The following is a 27406-nucleotide window of genomic DNA, read 5'->3' as shown; positions in this document are numbered from 1 at the left end:
AGACAGAAACTCACTCCCCCCACCTTTGTCAATGGGTCAGAAGTAGAAACTCATTCTCCCCACCTTTGTCAATGGACCACCATTTGCAACACAATAGGACTCATCTAGCAACAGAAACTCACCACATGGCAAGGCTCAAGCAAGCTTGAGAGACAACCTACAATGTTAGCTAAGACCCCTAGATCACCTGGGAGTTTGACAACCAATCAGGATACTCTTCCTGTGCCCCAGAAAGTTCAAAGCTCAGAAGAAGCATAAAGCCAGGGAGCGCACAGGATCTCATCCCTTTTCTGTTCAGGATCTCAAGCCATGTGATCCTGGCCACCATTAAACCATCTTTCCAAGCAGCCTCCATGTTTCCAGTGTCTTTGTCCCCACTTGGAACTGAACCCAGATGGATATTTCTTCCAACAGGTGTTTTTTTTATTCTACTTCATCCTTCTGATGTATTTAATAACATACGTAACATCATACTAACATAAAATGTCTCAAGGTAACTTACTTGATTCATTTCTAGTAACATGCCTTTGGAGGAAGTCAACGATCTGTGTCAAAGCCTTTTTGTTACAGTGTGTTGAGAGTTCCTCATTACATTCATAACACCTGAAATAAAGCATTTAAATGCAGTAACAATAACTCTCAAAGACATTCTTATGACACTAGCCATATGCAGACCTTCTAAAATCTAGAGTGCTCATGAGTGCTAGGTCACAACTCCACTTATATAATTCAGATGTTGCCCTAGAGGAGTCTGAAACTTAGAGCTAAACAAATACCGTAGTTCCTATTTTGCTCACTTTCATTAAAGACTAAAAAAGGTAGCAGTTTCATCTTAAATGCATTGCTTATTATGCCATTCACTGATAAGAATATATTGAGTAGTTCAGAAGAAACCATAAGAGACCAGAAAGACAATGGAAGGTATTTATTTATTTCCAACTCTCTATAGCTCTATTTCCAACTCTCTATAGCTCTATTTCCAACTCTCTATACCTCTATTTCCAACTCTCTATAGCTATAATATGTAACTGGCTTTTGCATCTTGCAACGATCTCATAGTACAAATCTAGAGATCAGGAGAACATGGATAGGGGGGAATACATCAAAAAAGTATGTAATAATATAATAATCAAAAATGGATTGGCTGTTACTATTAAAGGCAATATAACAGATTTCAAAAAGTACTTACTACTATTGAAATAAATACATTTTAACAAGCTATTAAACAACCCATAACCTGTTATGTCCTTGTTTTGAAAGGCATTTCTTTATCTAAACAGAGAAACGGAGTTGCCAAGGTCAAAAAAGCAGTGGGAACAGGAACAACTTCCAATTTCCTGCCAGTCTGACCATGGCTGATTATCTCTGGCAGCCAATTACATAACTAGTCTATCCAGTCTCCAGAAGACTATGGCAAGACTGATTTACTAAACCTCTAGGCCCGTGATGGCGAACCTATGGCACATGTGCCACAGGTGGCACATGTAGCCATATCAATAGGCATGCGAGCTCAGCTCTGGACTGATTTTCAGGCCTTCTGGGCCTACCAGAAGTAGGGAAACCTGCTGTTTCCTGCCTCCAGAGGTCCTCGGAGGGGGGGCTGTTTTTCTCTCTTACCTGGCTCCAGAGCCTTTCTAGGAATCTGGGGGAGGGGAACAGCCTTCTCACCCCCCCCCCCCGAGATCCTCCATAGGTCAAAAATGGCCCGTTTGCCAACTTCTGTTCCCACCTTTTTGCCATCGCGTGCAAGGAGCGGGGGGGGCACATGTGCATGCGTGGAGCGGGGCGCATAGAATTATGGGTGTGGGCATGCACACGTGTGATCTGCCCCCGCCCTTCCCTCCTGGCACGTGATGGCAAAAATGTTAGCCATCACTGCTCTAGGCAGTGGTGCAGCTGCACTTTAGCACTGAAGTGACCACAAATTTGCCAAAGTTCAATCCCATAGGAGTCAAGGGTTCCAGATTTTGGATGCATTCTATAAGTTAGCCACTTTAATGTATCTTTGTTCAAAAAACGATTGTCTTATGATGCACTGTTTCACTGAGTTAAAAGTTACAGACATAAGTGTTTTAGTAGTATATAAATTAGTTTGAGTTACTAAAAAAAACATGAATAAGAAACAAACATTTGGTCTAGCCAACTTGAAGAATGACTAAATAAAATAATATAAATTCTAGTACAGTCTCATATAGAATTATCCAAATGATGCTGATTTGTATCTTTAATCATTCGTAACTAAAATTCTTGTAATAACAACTTGTACAAACTATGAGGTATACACACACACCGCACACTTAAGGCTACTTAACAACTAAAATAAAGTTATTTCATTTCATGAATATGCTCACCTATATACACCTAAATGTATAACTGCATATCTTTACTTTTACATGTACAAAACGTTCTCTCTCAAAATGTGAATTAACTTACCATATGATCCATGTGCTAAGATTGATTACAATACAATGAGAATCCACCTGTGCAGTCTGGAAATGCTTTAGAGAATGCTGGCCTTCTGAATTTTGACCACAGCCCTAAAGACCATTGATAAAATCTTAAGATATAGTTATATTTTACAATGAAAGCAATTGTGTTTTACTCTACATCAAGCTATGGACCCATCAGGTTTTTTTGTTTTTTTTAAAGGACATCAACATACTTCAACAAGCAAAGCTTGTTTGAATATGGAAATTGTGGAAACTATTATACTGTCTCCCTCATACTCAACCATTTCCATAACAAATGACCAGCATCATAGAGAAGTAATTGTTCAGGATAAAATGACTCTTCTGACCCACCCAAGAAATATAATAGCAGCTACATTTTTTCCTGATTATGATGCAAAATTGTAACTATAATAGCATTTTCTCAAAACAGTGAGATCCAAAATGTCTATGATATAAGAAGCTGCTGCATATTCCTAAGTAAAAACTAAAGTGTTACATTCAGCTCCCATAATAGATAAAATTCCACAGGTTTAGTCCCAATTCCTGCCTTTTGCAACTTCAGCAGAACTCTACAAAAGCAATGAGATGCTCTATGACCCAGATAACAAACATTTATTTACAGTATTTATCAAATTTAAGAGACCGCACATCTCTCACACAGGAATTCATATAGGATAAGGACTGCAGACCAAAAGCCTATCTAATCCAGCATTCTGTATCATGCTAAAGACAACCAGATAATTTTGTGAAGCTCAAGAGCATGAACTGAAGAATAATATCCCTCCCTTACTACTGATATTTAAGTATTTTGTCTTTGTTTCTGGAGGAAATGCATGACTATCTGAATTTTCTGTCTAGTCCCCTTTAAGACCCACATGAGTGAATCACACTAAGATATGTTTATTTTACGGAAAACTATTATAAAATAAAGTCAACATAAAATCAGAATTGATACTAAAAATTAAAATAATAAATACTTCATGAAATTATCAACAATAAAATCCTGATCCAAAATGTGCCTTTAAAGCCTGCTAAAATTCCCACAAAGATCTCTGTTCTCTCACTTCAATAGAGAGCATGTGCCATATCTGGTGGCAATGAATTCCATTGTTTAACAATGCTTTGTGCATTTTTAAAAAATGTGTGTTTTTTAGTAGTTCAGAAACTGCTTGTAATTAGGCATTAGGCACCCATTCCATAGGTGACCCTGGGTTCTAACAATGTGAAAGAATGAACACTATATGTGTGTGTGTGTGTGTGTGTGTGTGTGTGTGTTATTTGGGTTTTCTCCCGCGTAAAATTGAAAGTGTCTTGGCGACGTTTCGATGAAGTCTCATTCGTCATCTTCAGGCTTCAGCTTTGTGCTTCTGGAAGCAATGTGTGATTGCAGCTGTTTCTTCCTTTTTAACTGCTGGTGGGGGTTTGAACTGATTGGTGGGAGCTTGGCTGTGCTCTGATTGGATGGGGGTTTTTTTGTGCTCTGATTGGCTGGGGGTGTGTCCTGTTTGGGTGGGGGCTTGGTTGTGCTCAGATTAGTCTGAGTTGCAGGGGGATTTGAGCTGGTGAGCTGCATTGCTGTTGTTTTGCTTCGTGGTTGTGCTACATCTTCATAGTGGGTGTCAGTCTGCTGCATGTATGGATTGGAGGGGTTTGAAATGGCTAATGTTGCAGCTGCGATCTGGCTTCTGGTCCTTGGTCATGCTTTATGATCAGTGTGGGTTTGGGTCTGCTTTCTGGGTGGATGTGTGGTGGTGACATCCTGTGTGGACCTCATGAGTGTGCGTCTGGTGTCATTCCTCGTGTTAGGGACTCGTTTGTCAATAAGGGCGGGTTTCCAAATGGCTGGTAGGCGGGAGGTATCATCTTGTTTGTTCATGCTGTGTGAGCGTTTTTCTATCTCGATGGCTTCTCTGATTATTCTGTTGTTAAAGTGTTCAGTTTTGGCGATAGTTCTGGTCTTTTTAAAGTCAATATCGTGTCCTGTGGCTTTAAGGTGTTGGACCAGGGAAGACGTTGGTTCCTCTTTTTTGACTGAGTTCTTGTGTTCTTCAATGCACTTTGCATTGGGGTTCTTTGCACTTTGCATTGGGGGGTTCTTTTGGATTAGTTTGGTAATCTTATTTCTCTGGAATCCATTGGATGTTAGTACATTAGTGAGAGTGTGTAGTTCGGTTTTTAGGTGTTGTTCGTCAGCTAAGTGTTTTGTTCTGGAGATGAGTGTCTTGGCTACGGAGTTGATCTGTGCTGGGTGGTGGTGTGAGAGTGCGTGCAGATAGCGGTTTGTGTGTGTTTTCTTCTGGTAGATGGTGTGTCCTAGGGAGCCATTGGGTTTCCTGTAGACTAAGACATCTAGGAAGGGAAGTTGGTTGTTAACTTCTGTTTCCATGGTGAACTGTATTTTGGGGTGTAGGCTATTGAGGTGTGTGAGGAAGTTGTCAAGTTTTTCTTTCCCATGTGGCCAGATTATGAAGGTGTCGTCTACGTATCTGAGCCAGAGTTTGGGTTTGTGATCAGATTTTTCTAGAGCTTGGGTTTCAAAGTGTTCCATGTAGAGGTTGGCAATGACAGGTGAGAGGGGTGATCCCATGGGTGCTCCTTCTATTTGTTTGTATTTTTGTCCGTTATAGATGAAGTATGTGTTGGATAGGCAGTGGTTGGTCAGATCTAGGATGTGCTTGGGGGGGTTATATTTGTTTTGGATAGCTGTCAAGGCTTCTTTGATTGGCACTTGGGTGAAGAGGGATATGACATCAAAGCTCACGAGTAGGTCGCTGGGCTGTAAGTTTTGTTTCTTTATGATCTCTATGAACTGGAATGAGTTTTTTACATGTGAGGCAATGGATTCTGCATTGGGCTGTAGTTGTTTGGCGAGAAATTTGGCTAGGTTTTGTAGAGGTGAGCCTATGGAGCTGACTATGGGTCTGAGTGGGGTTCCTTCTTTGTGTATCTTGGGGAGACCATAGAGTTTAGGGCATCTGGATGATTTCTCTCTGGGAATGATTCTTTGTTGGATTTCTTCGCTGATGGAGGAGGCTTTTATTTTGGATCTAGTGGTTTTTTCTAGGTAGGTGGTGGGGTCTGTTTTTAGGGGCTTGTATGCAGGGTCTTGGAGTAGGTTGGTTAATTTGGTTTGGTAGTCAGATGTGTTCATAACCACCGTGGCATTGCCCTTGTCTGCTGATAGGATTATTATGCTGATGTCTTTTTTCAGGTTAAATAGTGCTGTTTGTTCCTCTTTGGGTAAGTTGCTTTTGGGTGGCTTGCTGCTGCAGAGGATGTTGGTGATTTCGAGTCTGATTTTGTTAGCATCATCGGGGTTGATTTACGCATCATCGGGGTTGATTTACGCGGGAGAAAACCCGAATAACCAAAGACCTACATACAACACCCGCGAAAACCTCAGAAAACAAACATACATACATACATACATACATACATACATACATACATACATATATATATATATATATATATATATATATATATATTCACACTAGGCATGAGTGTTTTAAAATCTCTGTTCTGTCTCTCCTTAACATGCTTTTGCAAAGCTCACAATTCCTAAATTCTGTATTTGTTCCGTAGGAATGATGTATACGCTATTACCAGTACTTTATAATTTTAATTACCTGAATGCCACATCGGAGACAGAGCCATATATCAGAAGGCATTACTGGTTCACCATTATATATTCTCCTTTCCTTTAAGCACTCTGAGCATATTGACCAAACATTTTGAGCCACTGCTCGCTTCACATGATGGACATCAACTGCCTGGCCCACATGTTGGCATGTTAACCCTACATTGAAGATTAAAAAAAGATTCAAATGATTAAGACATGTATGATTGCTGGAGGAAATATTTAATAAGAATATATTTTTTATAACTGCAACATAAGAAACTACATTATTATGGTTTAAGATTTAAGAACATAAGATTTAAGATTCCTCACAAAATTCAATATCTGTCCCACATAAAGCATCATTAATAATAATAATATAGTTTGAAGTGTAACTCTTCGATAGGCTAATAAATTTTCTGCTACCTTTCTCTCAGAAGTGTAATTCTACTTCTGGTTGTTGTTATTTTAAATTTCTTAATGGCTTCATTTTTATTCTGTCACTTCTTTCTCTTTCTAAAAAGGTAAAGGTTCCCCTCGCACATATGTACTAGTCGTTCATGACTCTAGGGGATGGTGCTCATCTCTGTTTCAAAGCCGAAGAACCAGCGTGAAGACGTCTCCGTGGTCATGTGGCCGGTATGACTCAACGCTAAAGGCGCACGTAACACTGTTACCTTCCCAGCAAAGGTGGTCCCTATTTTTCTACTTGCATTTTTTACATGCTTTCGAACTGCTAGGTTGGCAGAAGCTGGGACAAGTAACGGAAGCTCACCCCGTTACGCGGCACTAGGGATTCAAACCGCTGAACTACCGACCTTTCGATCAACAAGCTCAGTGTCTTAGCCACTGAGCCAACGCATCCCATTTTCTCTTTCTAGCTTTCCCCGAATACAGCTTTTTCACCTGCAATATCATCTGAGGAATCTTCATCCTGATGTTGATTTGCCTTTCTTTGTCTCTTATTTTTATCATGGGTAACCTTTGATGGATCTTTTACCCTCATCAGTTATTTGCTAGGGGGAAAAAAGATGGTGGGGGGAGAATAGAGCAAAAATGTGAGATATGCTTTGGTAAAAGGGAAACGCTTTGGTTACCATAAACATACAAAGCAACGTAAACTATAAACATGCAAAACAATATAAAGAGCCCAATTTCAGCACAAATACCAACCCGGATTATTTAGCAAAATCTTCTCTTTGACTTGCCATAGCAATTTCAAATATTTCTTATAAGCTACACCAAGAACAGACAGTAAAATATAATAACAGTGATTCCAACCAGAAATAGTTGGAATGAAATCAAAATAGAATCATTCTAACCTAGGCTCAAGTACATTTGAAAACATAATCCAATGACTCTTATTTAATATCTATTATTTTGTGTGTGTGTGTGCCTTGAAGTCAGTGTTAATTCCTGGTGACTGTCTTGATTAGTACCTGCAGTTTTCTTGGCAAGATTTTTCTACAGTGATTTGCCATTGCCTAGGGCTGAGAGAGAGATACTGGCCCAAGATCATCCAACTGGCTTTATGCCTAAGGCAGGACTAGAAATCATGGTCTCCCAGTATAACTATTACATCAAACTGGCTCTTTTAATACCCTACATTGAAAAGGAAATAAATGCAAGCAGAATGTACAGCAGAATGAAAACTCCTGAAATTCAACTCAACTCATTTTATTTCATATTTCTCACAAAGAGTTCAAGGTGATATATTGTTTTTGCCCCTTATTTTATCTTAGCAACAACCCTCCAAAGTAGACAGGTCTTAAAATAATTATAGGTGTTAACTTTTGCATAAGACTGAGAAAAGAAATTTGAATTTCCATAGAAGGAAATTCTATGGAAAATGAGTTTTTCCTATATACAAAGAACAATATCAATAAACCCTGAGAATATCTAGGTTCAAACAGAAGTCAGAAAAAAATACTGGGTTCCTGAACAAATTTCATTTCAAGAATTATATAAATAAAAAATCAATCAATGCATACCAGATGAACATTATATGCCTAAAAAGGTTGTATGGATCCTTCCTGAAATTTCCATAGTAAGGAAATATGAAGTCTATAAAATGCCTTTTCCTTCTGGAGGAAAAGAAAGAGGCTCCTATCATTATAACAACTATCTGGTTACCAGCCCACACATCTCCAGTTTCAACTCTAGTATGCTTTTACAGATTCCAATTTACCAGAAAGATTTATTTCTTATAGGTTGTATATGAGAAGAAAAAAGCAAGAGAGAATGAGCATCATAGTGTAATGATTAAAGAGTTGGACTGGGAGCAGGGCACTTGAAACCAGTTAGGCGATCTTGATCTCAGTCCTAATCTCAGGAGCATGCATTGAAGGCTTCATGATGTTGTGAACCAGGCAAGCACGGTGCAAATAAGTGGACCCTGTAACTAAGCAGCAGAGGTGGAAGGGAAGGATGAATTGAAGGGTAGGTATATGAGAGGAAAAGAATATGCAATTGCTAATATCATGGCCAGTAATAGCAAAACATCTAACTTCTAATGCTAAACAGGACTGGATCTGATTAGAACTTGGATGAGAAATCACTAAGAAATATTGGAGGTGTCAGCTTGTTTGCAAAGCCAAAGAAATAATCTCTAAGAAGGCAGCAGCCAAAAACCACCTCTGTAGTATTGCCAAAAAAATTGCACAGGTAGTGTCTACAAAATCACTGGAAAACAGGCTTGTCTTGAAAGAGACGTTAATATTTTAACATACATACTCCTTGACCTTTTCCCCTACTAACTGATATATAGAAATCTTACTTAGTAATGACTTAAACTCAGTGTGATACCCAATGTGCTTCCTATATAAATCTTTAGTACACAAAAAGATGGTAACAAAGCCACTATCAAAATTATTCAGTATGCATCACAATGGAGTAAAAAGATTATCCTAGGATCCCTATCCATCTTCATTGCTATGCTGACTCTAATGATTATATTAAAAATATTTATAATAAAACTGTCATCTGTGGTGACAAATGCAATTTACAGTCATTGTAGCACAAGGTTAGATTGCAGGTGATAAAAAGCCTGGCAAGCAAAGTTGCTTCCTCCCTTGGCTAGGAATGAAATGTTTATAAAGTACTGGGTTTATGAAGCTGCATGCAGAAATGTTCCATATTTATGGCATTAGATATGTCCAGAGCTAGATCAATGCCGATCCAATTACAGAGAGGACTGTTGCTATCATAACTAGCAAATAGACAATGTCATCAATCAGCAGATCAGAAATTTCATCACAATGACAGCTCTGAAATCCTTTCAAGCATGCAAGCACTAAATGCTTCCTGGAGCAATAAAAGAACCAGAACTACAGACCAGTAATGACAGCAGCACTCCTCTCATTTGTAACTGTCATGCAAAATTCTTCATAACCCATAACCCTGATAGTCTAAACTAGAGGCATGCTCCACTTATAAATGGCATCTTGGAGGAAGTTTTAAAAAGGTAGCCTCTTCCATCACTGAAACTATCTTGTAAAGTTCTACAGAGATTTCACTCATTACTCAGATGCTAGATATGCAACTAACTTCTTTAAATTTATGTGCATGTTAAAAGAGAGGAACAGTAGAAACAACATTGGTGAAGAATTCCTAGAGAGATCAACAAGGTGTCAACCCTGAAGCGAACCAGGCTGAGGCCATCTTTGAGGCTTCATGGTTGCCAGAAGGCAGAGGTGCTAGCAGGTTGCACATGCCTAATCCATTCGGATACCCAGAAGATGCAAAAGACAGAGAAATGAGATTCAGGACAAACAGGAACCGATCCCTGAACCCTCTTCTACAGCCTCCAAAACTTCACTGCTAAACTCATGACAAACTGCTGAGAAACGAAGGCAAAATATTCAATCCCTTTCAACAAACAAATATTAACGAAGAATGTCTTTTCTAATCTTAACATATCAAAAATGAAAACCACTCCTCCACACTCATTTAACCGAATACTATTCTCTACCATTAACCATGAAGAATTAGGATTCAATGGGCATGTTGCAACAGGGACTGATTCAAGCGTCCTTTTCATCCTTCACATCAGCAACTATCAAGAGCTGATGTAGAGCAAATGAATAGCATTTAGATTTGTGAAGTGGTATATAAGTCTAAGTACTATTGCTATGATAAAATTATCCAGGACAGATCCTATTCTAGAAGTGTTTCCTGTATCAATTAAGTCTTCCCTGAGTGATGTAGAATTTTTTTTCTTATGTTCCAATACTTACTGGTTGCTTTTTCACCTTCACTTTTCAAGTTCCCTTAGGGTAGATTCCAAGATTCTAAAAAGTAATCAATTGTTTTCCAGAAAGTGTAATAGGTCACCATTCACAAACTCCAGAAGTATCCCTTGAATGTGACTGGAAAAGGTTAACAATTATCTTTCAAATTTCTCAAGTAAAATCACATCTACCACCCATCTCCACTGTCAATGAAAAATATGCCAGCTGGCAAACTGGTTGTTGGAACATACAGGGTGGAATGGGAAAAAGCTTGCAAACATATTCACCCAGTATCCCAGATACTTTTTTATGTTGAGACACAAATATGGATCTGATTCACCCATGTTAAAATCAATTTATCTAAATAAATAATATGAATAAACAAATCCATCCATGCCTCCCAGCCAGGATGTAGTACTCAAGCAAATCAACAGACTTTCCTCCCACTTCATTTTGCCACATACACACCTTCCTAAGTCTATCAGCAGACTTTATTTATGATTGATATGCACACACATGGTTTATACAAGAACACCAAACTTCTGGAAGATAGACACACACACACACACACAAATCCAGTGGTGGGATTCTGCCGGTTCTAGGCAGTTCGGCCGAACCGTTTGTTAAATTGCCAGTTCGCCCCGCCCCTTGCCCCTCCCCACCATTACTTACTGGTGTCGGGTAGGCAGGGAGGTGCATGGATCAGGTGGGCAGCAGCCACAAGCTGCAAGCCGCCACAAGCTGCTGCCCACCCGATCCATGCCTCTTGCTAGTCAGCCGATTCAAGCTCCTCGCTGGCCACGTGGCTAGAGGCTAGAGAGACGCTTGGATGCAGGCAGGCTTTGGTTGGTGGCCGCGTGGCGCTTGGATTGGGTGGGCAGCGAGGTGCATGGATCAGGTGGGCAGCAGCTTGTGGCAGCTTGCGGCTTGTGGCTGCTGCCCACCCAATCCATGCACCTCACTGCCTATCCGATCGCTGACAGAAGCCTGCCTGCATCCAGCGTCTCTCTAGCCAGCGACAGCGCCTCACTGGCCACGTGGCCAGTGAGGAGCTTGAATCGGCTGACTAGCAAGAGGCTTGGATGCAGGCAGGCTTCAGTTGGTGGCCGTGTGGCGCTTGGATTGGGTGGGCAGCGAGGTGCATGGATTGGGTAGGCAGCAGCTTGTGGCCGCTGCCCACCCGATCCATGCACCTCGCTGCCCACCCGATCCAAGCGCCATGCAGCCGCCGACGAAGCCTGCCTGCATCCAAGCATAAAGCGCAGCCAGTGAGGAGCTTGGATCGGGTGGGCAGCGAAGCGTGTGTCAATCGCCTTGGCCTGTTGCCCACCCAGCAGGACTGGCCTGCGGCCGCCTCCCACCCATGCAGCGCCAGCCTACCCTACCCCATCTGGAGAAAGAGTGATGGAGAGAAAGAGGGGGGCAGAAAATGATAAAGGAGAGAAAGAGAGATAAAAGATAGGAGGAGAAAGATGGAGAGAAAGAGAAGGAGGGAGAAAGAGAGATTAAGGAGAGAAGATGAAGGAGAGAAAGAGATGAAGGATAGAAGGGGGAGAAAGATGAAGAAGAGAAAAGGGAGAAAGAGGGAGAGAAAGGGAAGGAGGGAGAAAGAGAGATTAAGGAGAGAAAGATGGAGAGAAAGGGAAGGGGAGAAAGAGAGATTAAGGAGAGAAAGATGGAGAGAAAGATGAAGGAAAGAAAGAGATGAAGGATAGAAGGGGGAGAAAGATGAAGAAGAGAAAGGGGGGAGAAAGAGAAGGAGGGAGAAAGAGAGATTAAGGAGAAAAAGATTGAGAGAAAGAGGAGGAAAAGGATGAAGGAGAGAAAGAGGGAGGGAGAAAGAGATTAAGGAGAGAAAGAGAGAAAGGGGGAGAAAAAGAGGGAGAGAAAGAGGGAGGGAGAATGGATTTGTTCTGGTAATTGGTTTAACAAGCATGGCACTGAAAAAGTGACATGACCGTTTTTCACACTTACGAACATTGCAGCAAACTGTCATTAGGGCAAAGAAGCTATGTTACATGACCACCTGGCCACACCCACCCGGTCACATGAAGCACCGCAGTTGTGACATGAGTGACATGGTTATTAAAAATGCTGCAACAGGCATAAATGATGACCGGTCATAAGTGTGAGGACTGGTCAAAAGTGTGAGAACCTGTCAGAAATCACTTTTTTCAGTCCTCTGGGTAGTCCGTATGTTCATAGGGACTACCGAGAGGGCTGAAAAAAGTGATTTCTGATAGGTTCTCACACTTTTGAACAGACCTCGCATTTATGATCATCTTCACATTTATGCCTGTTGCAGCATTCTTAACCGTGTCACTCATTTCACAATTGCTTCTCTTCACTACGGTTACAAGATAGGGTGCAAAACGTAAAATGTGAGGACAGTCGTAAGTGTGAGGACCGGTCAAAAGGGCAAGGACAGGTCAAAAATAACTTTTTCAGCCCTCTGAGTAGTCCCTTGCACATAGGGACTACCCAGAGGGCTGAAAAAAGTGATTTCTGACAGGTTCTCGCACTTTTGACCAGTCCTCACACTTATGACCGGTCATCATTTATGCCTGTTTGCAGCATTTTGTGCATAGGGACTACTCAGAGGGCTGAAAAAGTTATTTTTGACCTGTCCTCACACTTTTGCCCGGTCCTCACACCTACGACTTCTCACACCTACGACACACCTACGACTTTCGGACCGCTATCCACCACTGCAGGGAGACGGAGCCAATGCGTTGGTTCCGTCCCAGGCGCCTGATGGACCCGGAGAGGTTCCTGACGGAGCTTGGGCCGTTTCCTGAGGACCTGGCCCACGGCACGGCTGAAGAGCTAGTTGCGGCCTGGGAACGGGCCGCGACTGGAGCTTTGGACCGTGTCGTGCCCTTGCGGCCTCTGACCCGGCGTAGGCCTCGCCCGGCCCCTTGGTTCTCCGAGGGGCTGAGAGAGATGAAACGCCGGAGAAGACGCCTAGAGAGCGTCTGGAGGTCCAGCCGCTCAGAAGCTGACCGAACACTAGTTAGATCCTATTCTAGGACCTACCTAGTGGCAATGAGGGAGGAGAGGCGTTCCTATGCTTCCACCCTCATTGCGTCGGCAGATAACCGCCCGGCCGCCCTGTTTCGGGTGACCCGCTCCCTCCTTCATCAGGAGGTGCGGGATGACCCGTTGCAGGGCCGTGCCGAGGAGTTTAGTGGTTATCTATACGACAAAATCGTTCAGCTCCAGGACGGCTTGGACCGAAATTGGGATGATCCAGGTGGGAGGGCGGAGTCGCGTCTTGTGGAGGTTATTTGGGATGAGTTTGACCCTGTGACTCTCGAGGACGTGGACAGGTTGCTGGGGAGGCTGCATACTACGACATGTTTACTGGACCCGTGCCCTTCCTGGCTGGTGCTGGCCTCCCGGGAAGTGACATGAGGCTGGCTCCAGGGGATTACCAACGCTTCTTTGTTGGAGGGAGTTTTCCCTGCTGCCTTGAAGGAGGCAGTGGTGAGACCCCTCCTCAAGAAGCCTTCCCTGGACCCAGCTATTTTAGGTAATTACCGTCCGGTCTCCAACCTTCGCTTCACTGTGAAGGTTGTAGAGAGTGCTGTGGCACGGCAGCTACCCCAGTACCTGGATGAAGCCGTCTATCTAGACCCGTTCCAGTCCGGTTTCCGACCCGGATACAGCACGGAGACAGCTTTGGTCGCATTGGTGGATGATCTCTGGAGGGCCAGAGACAGGGGTTATTCCTCTGCTCTGGTCCTATTAGATCTCTCAGCGGCTTTCGATACCATCGACCATGGTATCCTGCTGCACCGGTTGGAGGGATTGGGAGTGGGAGGCACCGTTTATCGGTGGTTCTCCTCCTATCTCTCCGACCGGTCGCAGACGGTGTTGACAGGGGGGCAGAGGTCGACCGCGAGACACCTCACTTGTGGGGTGCCGCAGGGGTCGATTCTCTCACCCCTCCTGTTCAACATCTATATGAAGCCGTTGGGTGAGATCATCAGTGGCTTTGGGGTGAGATATCAACTGTACGCTGATGATACTCAGCTGTACTTTTCCACCCCGGGCCACCCCAACGAAGCTGTCGAAGTGCTGTCCCGGTGTTTGGAGGCCGTACGGGTCTGGATGGGGAGGAACAGGCTCAAGCTCAATCGCTCCAAGACGGAGTGGCTGTGGATGCCGGCACCCGATACAGTCAGCTGCAGCCGCAGCTGACTGTTGAGCAGTTATTGGCCCCAAAGGAGGAGTGCGCAGCTTGGGTGTTCTCCTGGATGCACGGCTGTCGTTTGAAGATCATTTGGCGGCCGTCTCCAGGAGAGCCTTCCACCAGGTTCGCCTGGTGCGCCAGTTGCGCCCCTTCCTTGATCGGGATGCCCTATGCACAGTCACTCACGCTCTGGTTACCTCCCGCCTGGATTATTGCAATGCTCTCTACATGGGGCTCCCCTTGAGATGCACTCGGAGGCTTCAGTTGGTCCAGAATGCAGCTGCGCGGGTGATAGAGGGAGTCACGCGTAGCTCACATGTGACACCTCTCCTGCGCAGACTGCACTGGCTTCCTGTTGCCTTTCGGGTGCGTTTCAAGGTCTTGGTAACCACCTTTAAAGCGCTCCATGGCTTGGGACCTGGGTACTTACGGGACCGCCTTCTGTTACCTCATGCCTCCCACCGACCCATACGCTCCCACAGAGAGGGCCTTCTCAGGGTGCCGTCCGCCAGACAATGTCGGCTGGCGGCCCCCAGGGGAAGATCCTTCTCTGTGGGGGCCCCCACTCTTTGGAACGAACTCCCCCCTGGTTTACGTCAAATTTCTGACCTTCGGACTTTTCGCCGCGAACTGAAAACATATTTGTTTGTTCGTGCGGGGCTTTCTTAAATTGTTTAATTTTAAATTTTAAATTTTCTCTCTAGTTTTAATTGGGGTTTTTAGATTCATAATTCTTAATTATTTCGGCCATACTGTATAATAAGTTTTTTAATTGTATTTTAACTGTATATTGTTCTTTTTTATCCTGGCTGTACACCGCCCTGAGTCCTTCGGGAGAAGGGCGGTTTATAAATCCAATAAATAAATACGACTGTCCTCACATTTTACATTTTGCGCCCTATCTTGTAACCGTGGTGAAGAGAAGCAGTTGTGAAATGAATGACATGGTTGCTAAAAATGCTGCAATGGGCATTAATGTGAGGATGGTCATAAATGCAAGGACCGGTCAAAAGTGCAAGGACTGGTCAAAAGTGCGAGGACTGGTCAGAAATGACTTTTTTTAACCCTCTGAGTAGTTTCTATGCCCATAGCCATGGCCACCCAGTCACATGACCAGCCAGCCACGCCTACCTGGTCACATGACCAGCCAGCCACACCCCAAAATAAGCCACGCCCACAGAACCGGTTGTTAAAAAATTTGAATCCCACCACTGCACAAATCCCATGAATGTCACTCTTTGAGATGGGTTTTGTGAATCCATATGTATAGGGGTGTAGGTGTATGTGTAACTGCAACATTTTGCATAGATTTTGGCACTTTGGCATGGGTGCATGTTCAAATTACATGTACACCTTCTTCCCTATACGTATGGATTCTACATTCGCTAAATCTCAATGGGATCATATTAACTAGATGCTGTCATTAGTGTCATGATCCTGACTAACAAACCCAAGCAAATCAGAATTCAGAGGCTAATGTCTTCCTCTAAGAATTTCTTTATTGGGTACATCATATTGGCACAATCAAACAGATAACCAAGCCTAATGTTTCCCATGGTTTCAGTATAATTAAAATAGGAAATAATTCCCTCTCCAAAAGTTACAAGTCATGTTGGACAATTAAGTTAATTGGCAGGCACTCCTCCCCGTCTCTATCCACTACCTGTAGAGAAGACCTTGGTTCCCACAAGAAGGATTTGTGTTTTGTCTAGCAACACAATTCATCCTCCTCCCCTCCCCTTTCTGTGTGGCAACTGAGGAATAGAAAAATGGCTTCTGCCAGGTTCGATGCTATATCAAACACTGCACAGATACCATCACTGTGGATAAACGTATTAGGATCTATCCCAATCAGAAGCCCTGGATGACCAAGGAAGTCCAGCGCCTCTTGCATGACAGGACCAAGGCTTTTAGATCCGGTGATGGGGCAAGAGACAGAGTTACCAGAGCTATTCAGATGACGGTGGGAGCAAACCAGTTTGCTGTCACTTCAACATCTCCGCTACCGACTCTCCCAAACCAGGAAGAACCAGTAGCAACCCACCACTGTTTTGGATTATGGATTTCCTGTCTGGCTTCTCTCAGAGGGTCAAATTAGGTAATCATATCTCTTCAGCCCTTATTCTTAACACTGGTACACCACAGGGTTACAAGTTGAGTCCCTTACGCTATATTCTTTATGCGTGTGACTGCATTCCCACTCTAGTAATACTAGTAATACTATTACTAAATTTGCAGATGATACAACAGTGGTAGGACTCATCTCTGGGGGGGATGAGTCTGCCTATCAAGATGAGATGGACTAGTTGCTTTTGTGGTGTGGAGACAATAACTTGGTCCTTAATACCAAGACCAAGGTGCTTATAGTGTACTATAGAAGGAATAGATCAGACATCCATCCAGCCCTTGCTTATCAATGGAGACCGAGTGGAGCAGGTGGCCAGTTTTAAGTTTCTGGGTGTTGGGGGCGTGGCCATGACCGTGGTGGGGTAAGGACCTTTCCTTCACTTCACAGGGCTTAATAATGAAGATTTATGAGGATTAATGCTGTTTGGAATGCACCGTTATGGATGAAAGTTAATAAATCATGAAGTGGAAGTGTTAATAGCCCAGCAGACTGAATTTAAAACTGGTAGGTCATCTGAAACTGCTTGAATTAAGGAGTTTTTACTGCGTGGGATGACCGAACTGGCAAACACGATGAGTTTGGAATAAACTGCTGTCTTTTGCTTTCCTTATTATAATTATCGTGTTCTGTGTTAAATGCTGAGGCTAAGGAGGCTAAGGAGGGAATATCAAAGACTGAATTTGCTAATGAGAAGAATTTTAATTGAAGAGATCGATCTTTTGTGCTGGACTGACTGGCTGAAGAAGAAGATTTTATTAGGTGGATAATTTCTTTTTTATTATTATTATTTTTCTTTTGAGAGGAAATTAATAGCTTGTTTATATTACAGAAAACAAAAAAAGGACTTTGTTTTGAAGTTCAAGCTGGTTTGTTTTTTTTTCTTCTCTGCCGACGTGGAGAAAAAATGGCGCTGATTAAGCTGTGAGGTAATTGTGTTTCTTTGTGGAGTGAATATGACTCATAAGTTACTGATAAGCTACTAACGAGTGCAAATAAGCCGTTTCGCTTCAATTAAAAGATTGTCGTCCCTTGATCTTCATTAAGACCCTCTGTAAAATTGGTTTGACTGCTGTCCTTTGATTTTCACTAAGACTCTTTGAAAAATTGGAATCCTAGTTTGAGAAATTTTTTGGTTTTTTTTTTTAAAATGACTCAACAACTTTCAGAAACGCAGCAAATTGCTGCAGCTTTAAATAAAATTGGGGAAAAAATAGCAGGACTATCAGAGCGTATAGATAATTTGACATTTAAACTGACATCCGAAATGCAAAATCTGAAGGAAGAGATGAATGATAACTTTGCTAAACAAAAAGAGGAAATGATAATGATTAAAGATGAAATGGAGCAGCTGCATGTGCATGAGGCAAAAGTAGATCGGCAAATTGGCAAAATATTTTATAAAAATGAGCAGCAAGATAAGAGAATTTGTCTTTTGGAAGAAGAGATGAGGAAATATAATTTTGTTATCAGAGGAATCTCGGAAGAAAGGGAGGATAAATTGAAACAGCGGGTTTTGAAATGGATTAATGATTTGGATACGCAAATTACGTTCACAATAGCAGACCTGGCAAGTGTTTTTAGAATTGGATATAGAAGGCAAAATGGTTCTAACAGGAATGTGCTTGTCAGGTTCGCAAATCTTGGTGATAAGTTGGAAGTTATGGCCAAGTTAAGAGAGTTGGGAGATGCTTTGAAGTTTGAAGGGAAGACTATTCAAGTCTTCCCGGATATATCAAGAGAAGAAAGGGCATGGAGATTTTTTAAAACCAATTACAAAAGTTTTGAGAGATAATGGAATTAAATACAATTGAGGCCACCACAACAATTGAAATTTTTTATAAAGGAAGGATGCGTACAATCACCCCAGATATAGATGCATTATTATATTTACGGAGCTTGGACTGATTGAGATGGAGGATTTAATGGAGATAAAAGATCAAATGCTTCAGATGGGTGGAACATACGTGGAGACATCAATCTCAGAAGAAGAAAAAGGGGCTATTGGAGGCAAGACTCTAAAGGGTTAAAGAGGAAAGAAATATCACCTGTGTTGGTTGAACAGAAGAAGAGTCGTGAGGATACAGTAGGAGAAGAAGCAGATAAGAGTCTTGGAAAATATGAAGCTGAATGCGGTCATCGCTATCTTTTTTTTGAGTGATGAATTTAAATAGACAGCCGAAAGAAGTGGCCGGGCATTGGCACGTCCCTCTCCCCATTCTCTTTATAGAGGCGAAACCGATGAGGATGTGGGGAAGAAGATTGTTTGTACTTTATTGTTTGTTTTGTTTTGTTTTTTCTGTTTTCTTATTGTTGTTTATATGGTAGTTTAATGTCGGGTGGTGGGGGCACAGAAAGGAAGATGCGGGATAGGATTAAAAATTTATATTTTAAATGGGAGTTATAAAAATAATGTCATGGAATGTGAAGGGTACAGGAATCAGATTAAAAGAAGAAGATTGGAGCTTAAGATTAAAAGGGATTTACCAGACATTTTATTTTTACAAGAAACCCATCAGAAATCTGAAGATTCAAATAGAATGTATATAAAAGGTATGCAAATATATGAAAAAGCATTTGGAACTTCAAAAGCTAGAGGAGTTGCAACACTGATATCAGATAGGGTGTACTTTGAAAACATAAGGTAATTTTGGATGAAGATGGAAGATATGTAATAATTGTTGGAAATCTTAATGAGGAAAAAGTGACACTTGTTAATTTATATTTACGAATGAAAACAAAGAGAATTTCTTGAAAAATAACAAAATTTTGGAGAATGAAAGTGTAGGAAAGTAATTGTGGCTGGGGATTTTAATTTAATCAGAGATAAAATAGACAGTACTAATCCCACCGCTGTGGAGGAGCAAATAAAATGGGGATTTTAAATATGTGGATGCTTGAACGGCGTGGTTGATGTGGAGAGAGGTTAAAGGAATTGAGAGAGTATACACTTTTTCTCTAAGATATATAATACATATTCTAGAATTGATTATATTTTTCTTTCTAAAGATTTGTTGAATAATGTGGATAAGGTAGATGTGGGAATTTTAAAGATTCTGATCATGCAGAAGTTATGGTGGACTTAGATTTTAATTTTGAGAAAAAGAAGCTATTGGAGATATGAGAAATTGTATAAAATGAAAAGGATAAAAATGGATACTTAAAAATTGGAGGAAAGTTGGAGATTAAATGATAACGGGAGGTTAAATTTGAAATTGTTTGGGATGCGATGAAAGCGGTGTTTAGAGGAGAGTATTAAATTATCAAGTAGGAAATATAAAAATTATAAAATTAAAATGGAAAGAGATAAAAATCAGATTAAAGAATTGGAAAATCAATTTTGCTTACTAAAGAAAAAAATTCTTCAGGAGCTTAATATGTTAAGAAATAAAATGATAGAAGAAGATACAGAGTTAGTAAAAGAAATTTGAGATTTTAAATAGGAATTTTTGAATTTAGTAATAGAAATTCTAAATTATTGGCAAAGATGGCGAAAGATAAAAGAGAGAAGAGAGAAATTGGAGTTTTGATAGATGATAGAGGTATAAGATGTTATAAAAAATTAGAGAAATGTGAAGTGGTTAGAAACTTTTTTCAGAATCTATATTCAAAGAAACCAATTAATCGGGGAAAATTGCAAAGCTATTTAGAAAAGTATGTGGTGAAAATTGATCAAACATATAAGGAATTGATGGAAGAAGATATAACACAAGATGAGATTAATGGAATAATACAAAAATTAAAATTAGGGAAAGCTCCAGGTGAGGATGGATTACCTGTTGAGTTTTATAAAGAATTTAAAGAATTAATAATACCAAGACTGCAAAAATTATTCAATGGAATATTACATGGTGGGGAAGTACCTTCGTCATGGAATAGAATGGTGATATCCCTAATTCCTAAACCAGATAAAGATTTAGAAAGGATTGAGTCCTATCGGCCCATTTCTTTAATTAATCAGGATGCAAAGATATTTACTGCTATTATAAGCAATAGATTAAATAGATTTATAGATAGATATATAAGTTATAATCAAGTAGGTTTTGTGAAGGGTAGATACATGAGTGATATTGTTAGAAGAGTATTAAATATTATAGATGTAGCTGAATATAATGGTGATAACAGGTGGCCAGTTTTAAGTTTCTGGGTGTTATCACAAAAGAGGACCTGACCTGGGGCATTCATATTGCAGCACTAGTAAAAAGGGCCCAGCAGAAATTATACTACCTGAGACTTCTCAGGAAACAACAACTGAATGAAAAATTGCTAATGAACTTCCACCGCTACACTATAGAATGTATCTTAACTTACTGCATCTGTGTATAGTTTGCCAATTGCACAGTGGCAGATAGGACAGTACTCCAGAGGGTTAATGTCATTGCCTGAGGATCATTGGTTGCCCTCTCTCCCCTTTGGAAGAGCTTTATAGCTCCCACTGCCTTAAGAAAGTTCAAAACATTCTTAAAGATCCATCTCATCCTGGGCACCCTTTTTTTGAACTTTTACCATCTGGCAGATGGTACAGGATAATAAAAAAAGGACAAATAGGCTGAAAAACAACTTCTATCCCAGGGAAGTAACTATATTGAATTCTACTGTATAGTGCAATACTAATGTAATATCGGGTTTTCAATTCAATTATATAGATTGTGAAGGATGTGTACGTGTAATTTATTTTATTTTTATTTTTATAGTTATAATGTACACTGAAGATGGCATTTAATTTTGTTGTACGAGGTGCGATGAGAATAAACTAAACTAAACTAAATGATTCAATGTTGACAATTATAGAGAAACCATTTAATTCAGAATTAGAATAAACATTAACAGATTAACTACCACTTAATATAATCACAACTATATATTCAAGTACAGAATTAATAAGGGCAAAACCTTGCATGCTGGCTATCGATGTCAGAAGAGCCACAGTGTCTAGAAATAATCAGTTCAGTTATGTGTTGCTACAGCTTGACAGGGAATGCACTGTTTGACAAGAAAGTAGGATGTCAACATAATGAACATTCTGCTTCCCAGGGAGTTTGTGATTGCCAAGGGTATAATATTGTTATCTGAGTTCGGGGAATTTTTCTCTATACAACAAGCTGTCCTACTTTGTTCTTTGTGACACACATCACTCTCAATCCTCAATGATGATATATTGCTCTACTTTGGACATTACCAGCTAACCCCAAGAGGCAGAGGGTATGCTGCTACAGAACTTAAGGGGAAACATAACTACAGAATACCAGCTTTGAATTAGTTCCTAAAGAAATATGACAAAATGTTTACAAGTCAATCACATTATAAAGAAATGTCTCAAGTCTATAAAACACAAGCCATTGTGTTCAGTGGTGGGTTTCAATTTTTTTTACTACAGGTTCTGTGGGTGTGGCTTGGTGGGCGTGGAAGAGGAAGGATACTGTAAAATCTCCATTCCCACCCCACCCCAGGGGAAGGTTAATGCAAAATCCCCATTTCCTCCTGATCAGCTGGGACTTGGGAGGCAGAGAATAGATGGGGGCAGGGCCAATCAGAATTTTTACTACAGGTTCTCCAAACTACTCAAAATTTCTGCTACAGGTTCTCCAGAACTGGTCAGAACTTGCTGAAACCCACCTCTGATTGTGTAGCAATCTTGCCTCTATTTTGCTACCAGAGAGGTCTTTAAAAGATGTCAGTATCTGGCACCCAGATTTTGAAGTATTAAATTTGAATCACTGCAGATCTGTCACACTGCACATAATTAACTTGTAATGAAGTGTCATTTTACTTCAAGGGAAGTGGGTGCCACATTGTAGCAGTTTATCTCTAGAATATCCAATATGTTCCCATCAAAAATAGAGAGCTCTTTTGCAGTTTATCAGGCTTTCTCGTTCCTCCCTCATCTTATATTTTTAACTTTGGAAGAATGCTATATAGTGATCCATCATCCTGTAGCATAAGAAATATGAGGGAATGAAGCATGTATTTTGCCTATGAACTGAGTGTTTCTTTGCTTCTTAGTCCCAGGTACAGTATCTAATCTAATTTGGTATGGAATGTTCTGTAAATATTTTGCTAAGTTTTCTTCCAAATGGAAACTGGTTTTATGGTGATGTGCTTGGATTTGGGGGGAGGGTAGTTGAGGGTAAAGCATGCTTTATATGAAATGACAAGACAGTTTTATCACACAGAAATGTTCCCCAAACTAATGTTTAGCTATATACACTACACTTTTTATTGGAACACAAAGCCATCCATGAATTACAGGAAAAAACCTCTCATTTAATAATTAACTACAAGAATTACAGCTGAAATGCTGGATAAACAGATACTCTTAAAACCAATGACTCAAAAAAATGGAAAATGCTAACAAGCACATTCTGGAGCTACTTGTCCTGATATGTTTTGAGTTCTTTTTTATATACATCCTCTTTTAACTTTTTATCAGTTGGCAGCTTATCCAATAAATACAGATAGTTCTCGATTTATGACCATAACTGAGACCAAGGCAGTTATCAAGTGAATCACACCCAATTTATATATGTGCGTGTGTGTGTGTGTGTGTGTGTGTGTGTGTAGGTCTTTGGTTGTTCGGGTTTTCTCCCACGTAAAATTGGAAGTGTCTTGGCGATGTTTCAACGAAATCCCATTCGTCATCTTCAGGCTGGGTGTTTACAGAAGATGAAGATGACGAATGGGATTTCGTCGAAACGTCACCAAGACACTTCCAATTTTACGCGGGAGAAAACCAAATAACCAAAAATCTACATACAAACACCTGCGAAAACCTCAGAAAACAGATATATATACATATACATATACATATACATATACATATACATACATACATACATACATACATACCTACATATATATATATATATATGTCTTTAGTTATTCGGGTTTTCTCCCGCGTAAAATTGGAAGTGTCTTGGCGACGTTTTGACGAAGTCTCATTCGTCATCTTCAGGCTTCAGCTTCGTGCTTCTGGGAGCATATTGCTCCCAGAAGCACGAAGCTGAAGCCTGAAGATGACGAATGAGACTTCGTTGAAACGTCGCCAAGACACTTCCAATTTTACGCGGGAGAAAACCCGAATAACCAAAGACCTACATACAAACACCCGCGAAAACCTCAGAAAACATATATATATATATATGTAGGTCTTTGGTTTTGCAATATATATATTGCAATGGTTAAGTGAATCAGTGGAACTGTTAAGTGAACTATGTGGTCATTAAGCCAATCTGACTGCCTCCATTGATTTTGCTTGTCAGAAGCCAGCTGGGAAGGTTGCAAATGGTGATCACATAACCCCAGAGAGCTACAACTGCCATAAATATGCCTGTTGACAAGCCCCCGAATTTTGGGGATATGATGATGGGGATGCTGTGACAGACATGTGAGGAACAGTAAGTCATTTTGTTCAATGCCACGATAACTTCAAACAGCCACTAAACAAATAGTTGTAAGTTGAGAACTACCTAGAAGAGAATAATAATTTTCACCACCTAACTTTACCTACGTGTCTATGGAGATTCTCAATCATCTGGATCATGTTTGTCCTAAAGGTGCTTTTTCAGGAGTCAACTAGACTTTCTGGTTTTTCTTTGAAAATGTTTCGCTTCTCATCCAAGAAGCTTCTTCAGCTCTGGCTGGATGGTGGGGAATGGAAGGATTTATACTCCTAGGAAGGCCTGCCTTGTATAAGGGGTATAAATCCTTCCATTCCCCACCATCCAGCCAGAGCTATAGAAGCTTCTTGGATGAGAAGTGAAACGACTTCAAAGAAAAACCAGAAAGCCCAGTTGCCTCCTGAAAAAGCATCTTTGGGACAACTTTACTTACCGCATAGCAGCAGTAGGCCACATCATCAGGCAAGTCAGCTTACTAAATCTGTAATAGCTCTCTAAATCAAAGATATTCTTATCGGTGTTTCTCTGGAAGGCGGTTTTTCCGCTACTTGCAGCAGCCATTGGCGGGTGCATCAAAATGTATTGTGGGTGTCTGGCAGGTTTAGGAGAGTAAGAGTTAGAGAATATTTTGAAGGCACTGCTTAGCGGATAAACAGCCAATGGGCACAGCATGCATTTCCTTCCCAAAGACTATGACACAGATCTCTCCCAGTAGATTGTTCATGTAATCAAAGGCTATGATACAGATCTCTCCCAATAGATTGTTCATATAATTCATATACTCCCTAAAGAAAGGGACAAACAGAATAAAAGTTTGCGCACTTTGGCTCCATCTCAAATTTCCTAAGAAAACCCTTAGGAATACAGTCAGTGGTGGGATTCACGTAATTTAACAACCGGGTTCTCTGCCTGAATGATTTCTTCCAACAACCAGTTTGCCAAACTGCTCAAAAAGTTAACAACCGATTCTCCTGAAGTGGCGCGAACTGGCTGAATCTCACCACTGAATATAGTGGCTGGAATAAGATACGGAGCCAGCATGCAGTTGTCAAGGGGGAACATTAGGTTGCCAAGGCCTTATGTTGCCTAAGTAAACGGTGTGGGGAGGCAGAGGAAACCTCGTGGTTTCCAAATTTTTAGAGGCCGCACCACAATACAAGCTGCACATCATTGCTTGAGAGGTTAATCCCACTACGAAGTGAGACACACAGAAAACACCGTTTCGCCCACCGAGGCTTTCTTCCTCCCTCCCCCAAACCCTTACAACCCAGGCCCTTCAACACGAATCTCACAAGCCCTTTACAAAACCTCGACCAAAAGGGGGAGGGGCTACGGCCGGCCTCAAGGGCTGAGCAAGCTCCCAGCTCCGGGGCTTTTTCAAGGCAGCAGCAGCAGCAGACCTCGATAGAGCCAAGGACGGTCGAGAGAGTCTAGCCAGCGTCACGGGGGAGGGCCACCGACCTCTCACCCAGAAACCAAAGGAAGAAGGAAACCTCGTCTCGGGGGCGATTCAGTCATTCGGAAACCCATCTCCGCCCCCAGCTTGGAAGGCGGAGGAGCGGAAGACCCGGGCGACGTGCTCGGGTAGTAGCTGCTACAACTACTACTACTTGAGGTCAGAAAAGGCGGCTAGTAGGAAGGCCCGCCAGAAGCCAATATTCCCCCTTCCCGAAAAGTCGAGCCAGCCTGCCGAGTCCCCTGCCCGCAGCGACGGACCCTGACCGGCAGGCGAGATTCCAGGGGATTCCCTGGCTCGGCCGCCGCCCACCCCCCACCCCAAACCTCTTATTCTCCTCTCCTAACTTACCGCGCTGAGCTTCTGCTTCCCCCAGAGAGGCAGCCGGCTAAAATGACACCGAAAGAGGAGGAGCAGGAAGCGGACCTGCTGCCAGCAGGATATCTTCCCTTGCCGCCCGGCAGGGTGATGTCCCGTCTTGTTCTGTCCTGTCCCGTCCCGTCCCCGTTTCGCATACCCAGAGCTTGCGGTCCGGCTGGAGCTCGCTGCTTTGACTGAAAAGGTGCTTAAAAGACCTACCAGGCGCGTAAGGGTCAGGAGGAGGTTATATTTGCCGTTCAATTCCCAAGGATCCGAGCGAGGACTCTGCTGCTGGCTCGAGCAGAAATCTGATCTCCGGGCGCAATGCGTCGCCCCAACTTTCATGCCCAAGTGGGCTTCCAAAAGAGAAGAGAAAAGGCGCCTTTGATCTGCGTCTGGCATGGAAGCCACCTCCACGTTTTGCAGATGGGAAAGGGGGAAAAAACACACCCCCGGACTGCTTTTATTTTAATGCAGAAGTTTGATTTTGTTTCATAACTTTCCACGGCCCTGCCTCCTCCTCCACCCCCTTCGGCAGTTCCCAAGAGAAATGTAGGAAGCTGATCTGCAGGTCATGCTGCCTATCTGGCTCAGCCCCCCCCCCCCCAGAGCAGAGAGTGTGACAGGTGAAAATAGGGGAGACCAACTTTTCTTCTCTTTTTATCTCCCCTTTTTCTTCTCCATCCAGCTTGTAAAGAGGGAAAGAACCCTTGTGATATCTGCCAGGATCCCTCTTCAAGCGTTAACAAAACTAGAGTTTAGAAATGCATTGAATTTAAGAGCTTATCCTGGATTAAATTTGCATGCCTGTCTAATTTATCGTGTCATTTGATAACAGTGGCCAATCAGATGCTCCTAAAAGTCCAAAGTTTGTGATTGGCATTCAGGTCCTGCCTCTGACCCTGGAAGAACCCTCATCATGACTAGGTGCCATTGATAATCATATCTTAAATGAATAGTTTTCCATTTTGAAACTGCTATAGAAAAAGAATACCATATGGCCAAGCTGACAGCCAGCAACCAGAGAACCAGTTTGTATGCCAGCTTAAATTGATCATGCTTTCCATTTAGAAATATAGGTTGACTTTGCTTTATTTAAAGCAAAAGTTAAAAAATAAAATCAGGATTATGTTTCTTTTCAATGCGCTTCTTGTTTGTACAGATTCACCAATTTAGACTCTACTTTAGATACTTTATTTCTGTAAACAATTTTGTTAAAATCAGGTTGCAAATGTTTCAATGTAACAATATTTCTATAAATCACAGTAAGTCACAGTATTGCAATGGCTCAAACATCAAATCTCATGGAATCGTAGCACCAAATGGGTTTTCCTGACGGCAAAGAAATAATTACCTAAAACATATAATTTTAATGTCCATGGAAAAATCATGCACATATGAAAGCAATATGGACACACTAGAATCTGGCAGATGCAAGAAGTCCCTTGATGGATCAGGCTAATCGTCTTTTAAACAATCTCTTTGATTTCAGTGGGCACTTATGGTGCATTCTAGTAGCTACTTGACTTATTCCATTCAAAAGCTAATTGTAATGACTTGGCCACAAAAACAATT

The 27406-nt window shown here is 41.6% G+C and overlaps 1 protein-coding gene across 5 annotated transcripts in view; it reads right to left on the bottom strand.

Moving 5' to 3' along the window:
• Positions 1-25952, bottom strand: part of USP45 (ubiquitin specific peptidase 45) — a 71175-nt gene extending 45223 nt beyond the window's left edge. For 2 of the 5 annotated variants that reach the window (XR_009154113.1, XM_058174862.1), the window contains exons 1-5: positions 25823-25952; positions 6976-7085; positions 6080-6249; positions 2434-2537; positions 503-603 (exon numbers count right to left, since the gene is read on the bottom strand). Coding sequence is in view for 3 of the 5 variants with exons in the window: in XM_058174862.1 (XP_058030845.1) it covers positions 503-603; positions 2434-2537; positions 6080-6249; positions 6976-7075 (475 nt within the window). In the remaining 2 variants the exon portion in view is untranslated. Of the gene's footprint in view, positions 1-502; positions 604-2433; positions 2538-6079; positions 6250-6975; positions 7086-24448; positions 24748-25822 lie in introns of those variants that run through there. The other 3 variants (XR_009154112.1, XM_058174831.1, XM_058174841.1) reach the window with 2 other exon arrangements.
• Positions 25953-27406: the final 1454 nt, after the last annotated feature.

This window comes from Ahaetulla prasina, chromosome 1 (assembly GCF_028640845.1).
Source record: "Ahaetulla prasina isolate Xishuangbanna chromosome 1, ASM2864084v1, whole genome shotgun sequence".
Taxonomy (NCBI): domain Eukaryota; kingdom Metazoa; phylum Chordata; class Lepidosauria; order Squamata; family Colubridae; genus Ahaetulla; species Ahaetulla prasina.
The sequence above is the reverse complement of the archived record's forward strand: the minus strand, read 5'-3'. Positions and strand labels throughout refer to the sequence as shown.